General features: G+C 28.5%; 1 protein-coding gene across 1 annotated transcript; it reads right to left on the reverse strand.

Moving 5' to 3' along the window:
* Positions 1 to 1,831: 1,831 nt before the first annotated feature.
* On the reverse strand, positions 1,832 to 10,967 carry LOC136088170 (uncharacterized). Its single transcript, XM_065811845.1, has 6 exons — positions 10,961 to 10,967; positions 10,625 to 10,826; positions 7,244 to 7,307; positions 4,397 to 4,658; positions 4,017 to 4,194; positions 1,832 to 3,926 (listed from the first exon to the last, which is right to left on the reverse strand). Exons 1-6 carry the CDS (start codon positions 10,965 to 10,967, stop codon positions 3,275 to 3,277), a joined length of 1,365 nt encoding a protein of 454 aa, XP_065667917.1. The 3' UTR covers positions 1,832 to 3,274.

Raw genomic sequence — 10,967 nt, forward strand, 5'->3', positions numbered from 1 at the left:
TTATAACCTATGGCAATATTCATTATTAAATAGTATAACCTATGATAGTATAATCTATATAATATAGTATAACTTTAGACAATATAACATTTGATTTTATTTTAAAAGTAAGTAAATGTTTGAGGATCTCCAATCATTTATACTTTATAATATAAAGTATAAATGATTTGAGATCCTCAAAAAACATTTACTTACTTTTAAAATAAAATCAAATAATTTAATATTATGTAATATATTGTCATAAGTTATATATAAATTATATTATTTATTTTATATAAAATAAATAAAATAAAGTATAAATGATTTGGGATCCTCAAAAAACATTTACTAACTTTTCAAATAAAATATGTTTGCCATTGCAATTCGTTTTGTTATAAAAGATTTCTTATCATTCGTTAATGAATTCCAATAAAATTATAACAAACTAGCAGAAGCAACCCGTTAAGCGAGTTTGTAATAATTAAATAGCAATTTAACTTGATATATTATCTGAAAAATATAAAATACAAATTTATATATATATTGGGCTGCCGTTGTCCCGGTTTTTCCGCTGAAGAACGCTATGAAAGTTTCAATTAGTTTAACGTTGTGCTCTCCTCCGTAAAAATCAGGACAATGACAGCCTTATCCATATAATATAATCTTTTTGGTTTTGCTCGTTTTTATTGGTCTTGGCATTTGGTAAAGACCACGCAACCTAAAATAATATGTTCTTTTTAATAACAGCAAGCACCGGAGAAGGAAAGCCAATTACAACTTACCAATAACTAAAAAAAAAAGATCATCTTGAACTACAAAAGCATTATTTTACATATTTATTATTGTATTTTAGAATAAGTAAGCTTATTAATAAAGGGGAGCATTATTTTACACATTATTGTGTTCATGAATTAATGACTCGTAAAACATTTCTTAAACATGGTCATAATTAATTATGGTACCAAAAAATACATAAGAGCTTAGTAATAACAGAGTGCTGCAATAATACTCTCCTTTATTAATAAACTTTCGTTAAACAGAGAGAGACAAACTGTGTTTCAAAGGCAATGTTTTAAAAAAAGTTACAATAGATTATTATATTCATAACTTAAGTTATTGTTTTTAATGATTATGGCAAAAAAAAAAAAAATTAGCACAAAATAGCTATAGCACAATTAACCATTAAAAAAAGACTTTTTAACGTTACCTCAATAGTTTAGAACCCTGATCTTTTCATAACTGTGAATAATGATTAACACAGTGAATTTAATATCATATAAATTTACTAAATAAAAACCATGTTTCAACAATAAGCAAACTAATTAAGCAATGGCAACTAAAAAAAAAAAAGAATACAATTATGCTTGAACTCCAAAAAAAAAAAAAAAAAAAAAAAAAAAAGTCATTTCATTTTAGGATAATTATAATCAGTTATTTGGAAGTTTAATAAAATTTGATTCGTAAAAAAATGCGGTGACTTATATTAGAACTAAAATATATACAACAAATCTGATAATAATCTAATTAATTACAGTCATAAAAACTAAGTTATTATAATAATCTTTAACTTATCAGTCATGATATCGAAGAATATCTGAAAGTAATGAGAAACAAAAAGTTGAGTATAATATAAAGTAGATATACATAAGGTTGAATTTCAATTAAAACATAAATATTAGCACTTATCTGATGGGTACAAGAAATTATATTTGGTAACTTTAAAAAAAAAAAAGAAAAAAAAGAAAAAAAAGATATGTTGCTTACCAAGTTCTAGTATTTATATTTTGATTCTGATTATAATAAGATTTATATTTAGTCATAGTTCTAAAGTGTCTTAAGTAAAAAATAATTAACAGAAATTAAGACCATCTGACTCTGTGACCACTGGGATAACAACCTTGCTTTACACACTACTAAGTAACACCGCTTTTAAAACATAAAAATAAAATAAAACAGAATATAAACATATATAAACTTAGAACATATCATATTTTATAAACTATTAACATTTACTTTATTGCACATAAAAACATACTTATCATAAACTATTATTTAACAACATTTGAAAATAAATTTGTGTATTTTATTTTACCGCGCACCCAGTCTTCTCCGCTTGAAATTTGCCGCCAGCGCACGAAAAAGCGCTGGCCGACAGTCATATTTGCCTGGCGTGCGCGATTTCAAAAAATATTATATTATAATTAGATTATTATTTATTTATAATTAGAAGTTGCCCCTCATGCAAATCTGCATTATCTATTCACATTTGGAGGTGTTATCCATTAATTCACTCGAAATTTTGTACCTTGTAATTAATTTTACCAATTTAGTTTACAGATCTTTTTTATTTTGAAAACATCAAATGTTTCCCAATAAAAAAGAATTAATTTTTTTTTTTAGATCTCATCATCTGAGTCTTCATTTTCGCCTGTCTCCGAATCGCTACCATCTACATCAATTGGGACTGAAAGCGGTTGGTTTATTGAACTAGAAATAAGTTCATCAATCTTTAATTTTCGACGAGTTTCAAGATATATATTTAGTGCTCGTTTTTTTATTGGCTCTCTCTCAATCTCTGTCCATAATTTATCGTTACAGCCAATGCACATCAACATTGTCATTGTGTCATGTTTGAGCTTTGATCTACTGTCAGATACTATAAGCCTCAATATGCTAAACATACGCTCCACTGCAGAATTTGAACCAGCAATTGAAAACACCACCTCAGCAATAAGTGAAAGATTCTTTTTTTAAAATTTCAAAATATACGTTCAAACTTTTGAAGCGCATTTTTCTTTTTCTTCGGAAATATCATTAGCAAATTGACATTTTACCAAAAATCCTAATCTTATCGATTCATTTATAACTTTTGACTTGTCGAATCCAGCATAAGTAAGGAGTACTTTAAAATGATTATACAGGTAATCAATCATGTCATTGCCATAAGTTAGGCTTTCATTAATTACCCAGTTTCTTGGGTCCATCCAAACCATGTTTGCAAATACAGGAACGTTAAAACATTCAAATCGAGTCTTCAAAGTTTCTCGCAATATAGAAGTAACTCTTTTTTTGTTGTTGGAGGCTTCCTCTACTGATGACATGGTTAGAAAAGTAAAATTTTCTTGAATAACTACTATTTGCTCACGGTTAGCGGGTAATTTAAGCATATGACCATATTAATAGAAATAAAAAATAAGGTTATTTGGTTCTATTGCATCAATTTTAAAGAGAGCTAAACAACTGTCTAACAACTCGTCCGTCTTTCCTGCGCTTTCTAAAAGGTCGTCTAATTCCATTAGAGTTTGATCCAGTAAGGGTTTGACAACAAACCCTTACTGGCAAAACCCTGGCCATCGTCTTCAAAAACTTTAGAGAGAGGAGAAACCTTTTCAAAAACATTTTTGGTATCTTTTTTACCCTTTTTAGATGACATATTATTTTCAAGTGCCATGATAACAGCTGGCCACATATTTATGAGGCTGGAAATAGATGTTCGACTGTGCGGTATAAACCTTGTACCTTTCAACTTTGGAAAGGCATAATAACTTATATTAAGCATTTCAGCTGCTTTTGTAATTTCGCTTTTTACAACTCCTGAAGACTTGCATAGGGAAAAAATGTTTTCATAAAGCCTATCCACATCTTTAAAAGACGATTCAAAGAATGCATCTTTAACTGCTAATTCTACTAGATGGTTGATGCAACGTATTGGTACCAACCAAGGGCGATCACCATCTCTGCAAAGTTTTTTTTGAAGACCTTCTTTGTGGCCCGTGTTAGCATTAGCACCATCGGCTGTGCAACTAATCAATTTTTCACGAAATGCGGCACATGGTAAAGGTCCGTCTTCATCAAATATGCTGTCGATGCCAAGTTTCAAAAAAGCAGCATCTGTTCCCCCATAATCGTTACAGTCTATCAAATGTGCAAACATCGTTACTGGTGACCTAAAAAGTAAAAATATTTTTTTTAAAGCTTTTAAACCTTATTTTAAAATGGAATTGTTCAAAAATAAAAGTTATATTTAAAATAAATACCCTTTCAATGTAGTTTTGAGCAGTACCAGTTCCTTATCTACTCCTGTCTTGCGAGCTTGCGAACCATCCGGTAGTATTGAGTAAAAATGACTTTGATTTAAAATCAAGTTGCTTTTTTCGAGAACTGCTGAGTAAATAGAACGGATAAATTTCTTTGCAGCTCGACCATCGCTAGTCCCTAAATTATTCCAGATCGGAATTATTACCATTTTAGATGAGACAACTCTTTCAAATTTATTTTTATTATTTATTAAATTACTGAGACAAAAAGAATTTTATAATTGCCAATAACTTTATACATACATAATATTATCGTCAAAAACAATTTACAAAAAAAAAAAATACAAATTTTCATTAGCATAAATTAGTTACGAACATACCTGATACTATTGGTATACTGTTTTCTTTTTGGATTTCTACAAGTACTGAAAAGCAATTGAGGCTTATTGTAGGATTGACGGCCAATTTATATGCTGTATTAATAAGCTTTTGATATGCATCATGACTGGCTTTCTCTATGTTAGAGGAAATAGAAGTTTGTGCAGGAACATTTTGTACATTTTTAATACGATCTTCTTTCGGCTTTCGTTTTTCAATTTCTGCCGCGTTCTGGTGTGTTTTGCTTGCAAGATGGCGTTGAATCTACAAAAGAAGATAAGAAATTATTGCTAAGCAGAAACTTTAACATGTATTTAAGGATTATTAAAGGGTAAATGTGATAATAGTAGAAGCATGTGAATTATACTGTATGTTTAGTTATAAAGTTGGTTCCATTTGTAAAATTATCAGAAGAAAGTTTTGTCGCTTCTCTTATTTCGCGTGGTTTCATAGATCTACTTGAGTGATTAGCACAAATTTTACACCAAATGAAATTAATGTAATCGATACCGCCCAGTGGGCACAGTACGTTTTTAAAACGTTCTTTGGACGTTTTTATTAGGTTTAAACCTTATAAAAACGTCTAAAAAAAGTTTTAAAAACGTTTTAAAAACGTACCGTGCCCACTGGGCGTCTTCATTAACAATGTTCCAGCCAAAAATACCTTTGAAATCCCACTTATTAAATACGCTTAGCTTAATCTTTGTATTTCTTTTGCTGCCATTTTAGTTTTTCCTTTTTTAAAGCGTGTTTTAGCTTTAGTTAAAGCACATTATAGTGTTCTCTTTTTCTAATAGTTTACACGTGTAAGTAAAATCTTCTGATTGGTTTAAAGGAATGTCAAAAATATCTTTTATTACGTTAATTACTAAAATTCCATCATGGAAAACGCTATAAGATGACATTGCAACTAATAATTTTAATAGTTCTACTTAGCAAAAACTTATGCAAAAAAAATATTTTTCAGATACGTAAATAAATCATAAAAGTATTTGACAAAGAAAAGATTTGTTGCGATATAAAAACACGCCTGAAAATTATTGGCGAGCGCTAAAAAAAGCGCTGACCAGAGTATTGGCGGGCGTGTGGACGAGCGCAAAAATGCATGAGCGCGAAAGCGCTCGCCAAACGGAGAAGATTGCGCGCACCACTATATTGGGTTGCGACAAAAAGTAATAATAATATTTGGTTTACCAGATCATTTTTATTTTTTTAACTTTTTATATATACATATGCATCAGCAGCATATTGCAGAAATGGTTTCTTGCCAATATTTAACACGATTTCTAACCAATGTTGCATGTTCAGGGTTGCGAACCAATTACGCCATTTCTTAGAAACAAAGTGACTAAGCCGTAGAATCTAAGTATATTTTAAAATTATTGATATTGGAATAATGATATATATAACTTCCTGTAAATCTTGTAAAGCTTGCGGAAATAGAAAATGGAAGCAAAACTTCCTTTCTATTATAGCAACATAAAAAATGTGCTTCATCAGGAAATTTTTTAGCACAGCAATGCTGACAGATCTGGTTCATTTCACCTAAATAATTATAATCAAGAAGAGTATCACTTCTTGCTATACAATACATTCTTTTTGTCTAGCAGCATTTCGTACATTTTGAGAATGATTTATCTTGTCTTGGCCTATCTCTTTCATTTGTGATAATTACTTTCAACTCGTCTAAACATGATGTTCTAATTTAGGTATAAATTAATTTCTTCCAATCAAGTAAAATGGGGCATCATTGATTGGGGTATCAAGAAATAGAGGGTAACATAGTAAAAAGCCAAACAGATTTTATGTAAATGATACACAACCTAAACACACACACACAAATTATCACAATAGTATTACAATCATTACAACAATTATTACTGTTACGACAAATACAATAATTAACTATTATTTATATTTATCGCTATTCCTACCGTAATTGTGTAAACTAAATTTTTCCATAACTGTTATCTGATGATTAATGTAGAAAATTTTTAATCATAAAAACTTACTAAATTAAAACCATATTTCAACAGTAGGTTGACTAAAACAAAATAATCCCAAAGGTATAACTTAAATAAGTAACAAATATTTAAAATATTTAAATAGAAAAAAAAAATTGAAAAAAAAAAAAATTAGCAAATATAAATATGTTTAACAACTACTCTTAATAAAAAAATATATCATATTATTAGTGTAGTTAATACTTCTTCAGAAATCATAGTATGGATTATGATTTTATTCCTTTTTATTTATATAATATTATTGTTCCTAAAAATATGTATATATTTTTAGGAACAATAATGTTGATAATTATATCATTAATGTTAACAATAATATCACCGATAACTCAATACAGTAAGTTTAATGTAAATATATATATATAGGTACATAATATATATGTTACAAAAAGTAAACTTAAAAGTTTTAAATCAATACATGTCATTGCAAAAAGATTAGTTATATCAGACTTACTGTATTGAACCATTGGTGGTATTATTTGAAATAATACTTTGTCTGTTTTTTGGTAATTTTCTCGGATAAGTACTTTTTCATAAAAGTTTTGGGAAATCAAATATAGAAGAAATCTTTTTTTTTTTTTAGTTTGTTTTGTGAACTCCAAAGACTTCTTTTATACCATTGAAATTTTTACCGCAAAGTTTAGACAGTTTACTAGGAGTAAAACAATCCCTCCGCTTAACTTGTATCCATATTCTCCTCAAATCTAGATCTTTCGGAAAACTACCAACAAAAATAGGCATATTAAAATAATATGCTATTTATATTTGAAATATAAGGTAGGATCTTAGCAAAGAATGATTTTTAGCTACTTACACATAAAAAGAAACCCCTTTAGAATATCTTTGAGTGCAATTATTTTCAGAAAAAGATAAAATCATGATCTCTATATACCTATATTATATTTGAAAATCAAAATTTAAACAAAATAATATACATAACAAATATTAAAACTTTAAAAAAATACATTAAGCTGTTTTCGCCATAAGAAATAGAGTTGAGTCGACAATCAAATAATTTAAACATACCGAGACCAAAATATGTCATGCGGCACAATATTCCAATCGACCCGCTACCTTGTTTTGTTCTTTGAAGGATACAATAGAGATTTTATTTTTCTGAAGGCTGCCTGCGAATCATAATTGGGTTTTTTCGGTTATCAACCTCGATATTCATCTCATCAATGAACATTACTGTACTCCGTATACCTTGAGACCATTCTTTGACACTTTGGCAAAATTCTTTTCGCTGTTTTATATGTTGTTTTGTAAGTCGCGATTTTAGCTTTTTTTCATAACATATTGTTAGCTATTAGTTTCCTACGCACAAGTGATGCCGATGCTTAACGTCCAGTTGAAAGCTTCCATTCCCTTCTTAATTCATGCGAAGACATGGTTCGATTTTTCTTTGCCAACCTGATTAATAGGCGATCATCATTGGGTGTTGTCAAACGCGGTCTTCCAGAACAATTTGAATCTTTTGATGATTGTTAGCACCGAGCTATGTGATCGCTTTATTATTTTTCCAATTTCACGAGCGGTTTAACCTTCCTGGTGAAAATGCATCACTTTAACACGATCTTTATAGGTAATAGCTTTTCTGCTCATTTTTTCAAAAGAAATTAATTTTGTTTTGTTTGAAATTAAATACTTTTTAAATATTTTTATTGGTTTTTTGGTAATGACTCAGGTCATTAATAGAACATTTAAACAAAAAAGATAAAAATAAATTAAAAAAAGACGTTTCCGCCACATTTAGCACAAAAAAATTCCTTGTGGTTCTTCACTTTTTCACAAAAAAAATATTAAAAAAGATTAACACATAATATTTAATCCTTCTTTTTATAGATTATATTAGTTATTTTTCAAAAAAAAAATCTTCTTTTTAATGTTTGAAAAAAGAGACTATTTTATTATCTTTAGAATAAAAATTAATTACCTTGATTTAAAAAAAATATTTTTTTCTATTTAGTAGGTCTTAACTCTTTCACAATACTGTAGAACTGCGAGTAGAAGCCTAGAAATTACTTTAAAAACGAAAGTGAAAACTACTACTACTACCACTACTACTACTACTACTACTACTACTACTACTACTACTACTACTACTACTACTACTACTACTACTACTACTACTACTACTACTACTACTACTACTACTACTACTACTACTACTACTACTACTACTACTACTACTACTACTACTACTACTACTACTACCACTACTACTACTACTACTACTACTTTTACTACTACTACTACTACTATTACTACTACTACTACTACTACTACTACTACTATTACTAACTATTACTATTACAAACATGGAGAGTTTGCTGGGTAAGTGACTTTGTAAACAACAACATTTAACTTTACAAAATAGCATATAAATTCTATAAATCAAAATTAAGGAGATTTTGCCGCAATGCACTTTTTAAATATTTATGTATGTAAATTTTTAATTACTTTTGTATTTTAAAAAATCAAAAAATATTTAAAAAAATAAATGTGAAAGCGCAAGAATTGTATATTTAAAAAAATTTTAGATGTGTAACAACATATGTGACTGAGTAAAAAATGACATATAAGTGATTGTGTAAATAAAGACGTATAAATGACTGTGTGGATATATATTATTAAAGTTATACTGAAAATTTGACGTTTTTGTATAAGCTCAATCAGACGAAATTGTGCAAACCTTTTATTAAACCAAGAAGAAAAGTTTTTTTTTAAATTAAGTTACGAATATTGACTTAGTTGTTCTCTTTTAGAAATGTCTTGAGCAATACACAACAGACCTCTTCACAATTCCGATTATTTCGCGAGCGCGCATATTTAATAGTATATCATGGTTCCTTATGCGCAGAATCGCATGAAAGAAACTAAATACACAGATATATTATGAAAGCATTCTTGAAAGAAACAGTTGTTTATATATATATATATATATATATATATATATATATATATATATATATATATATATATATATATATATATATATATATATATATATATATATATATATATATATATATATATATACATATACATATATATGAATTAGTAGAAAATCACTTATATATATTTAAACAATTTTAAAAATGTATTCTACAAAATAAAGTGCTCAATGTTATTAAAAGAACAGAGCAATTATAAATTAGTAGAAAATCACTTAAAAAATTTTTTGTTAAGTGATTTTCTACTAGTCCAAATTTGTTTGTGAGCACCTGTTTTTCATAGCCTAATGAAACCATAGTCTGAGCTGAATAGCCTGATTCTTATGCTTTCTCACTCCAAAACTCAAGATCAAAATTTTTTTTTTGATTAGACTACATTACACGCTAAAATTTGTGCTGAAATATATCATATACTTCAGCACAAATTGTTGATTTGATTGATTTGGGACCTGTGTAAGTCCAGAGCGGACTTACACAGATCCCAAATCAATTTGGGACCTGTGTTTCAACTTCAGCACAAATTTTAGCGTGTAATGTAGTCTAGTCAGGCATTGCCGTAATAGACTTTGACGCCTTTTTTTTATCTGCTACTACAATACTAGATTATAAACAATCAGAAAAAATTTAAAAACACTTGATTTTGTAAGAAAAAGTTTAATAACAAAAAGCAAAATTAAAACAGGTAAACTTTACAGAGCTTTGTATATTAATCTGATTTGGGTTAGGACTCGTCAATAAATTACGCAACGCTAGACTTATTTAAAAAACAGAAGTAGGAGATCACTTTCTCTTTTACACGATAGTTTTTATTAAACTTAAAGTACCAGTTCAATTTGCGGTTTAATTAAAGACTCTACGAAGGAAAACTTTTCACCTTTTTTGTTTTGTCTCTTAGTTAATTTAGCGTTGCGTAATTTATGGACGATCCCTTTAGTGTTGAAAATTTTACAGATTTAGTAATTTTATTATGAGAACAAAACAAAAAATAACAAGATTTTTAGAACTTTATTGAAAATACTTAAAATGGCTGTAAGTTTCTCAGACACCGCTAAATGTTTTTAAAATTTTAAAGTCATGTTTGCATAAAAAGAAAAAATATCAATTTTTTTAGAAACAGTTTTCGACTGAACATACTCACAGGGTTAAAGGTACCCTATTGGGTAAAGCGGGATGAACTCAATATGGGGCGAATCCGTCACTTTAACTATTCAGTTTTAATAATCCATAAGGACTTAAAAATCTATTAAATAACTTTTTTTGAAACTCTTTTATTAAATCATCAACTGATATTTGTTGAATCTTAGGCTCTTCTACAGCTTGTGGTCCGGATAACATTCCTGTTATCATCTTGCAGAAGTGTTCTCCGGAACTGTCGTCTATATTTTCAAAACTATTTAGCAAGTGCCTATCAGAGTTTTGTTTTCCAGCCTGTTGGAAAGCAACATCTGTTATCCCTATTTTCAAAAACTAGAGAGAGTTTTTGAAAATAGCGATAAGAGATTTTCAAAAACTCGTCTAACTACCAATCCATTAGTCTTCTTCCTATCATAAGCAAGGTTTTTGAGTCTTTAATTAACAAACACTTTACCTCTCAT

This window comes from Hydra vulgaris, chromosome 12 (genome assembly GCF_038396675.1).
Source record: "Hydra vulgaris chromosome 12, alternate assembly HydraT2T_AEP".
NCBI classification, from domain to species: Eukaryota; Metazoa; Cnidaria; class Hydrozoa; order Anthoathecata; family Hydridae; genus Hydra; species Hydra vulgaris.

Coding starts and splice junctions, on each gene's coding strand:
- LOC136088170 (XM_065811845.1), bottom strand. Junction 4,659..7,243: donor CTCAAAGATATTCTAAAGGG/GTTTCTTTTTAT, acceptor CTTCTTTTGTAG/ATTCAACGCCATCTTGCAAG. Junction 3,927..4,016: donor CTCAAAACTACATTGAAAGG/GTATTTATTTTA, acceptor TTTACTTTTTAG/GTCACCAGTAACGATGTTTG.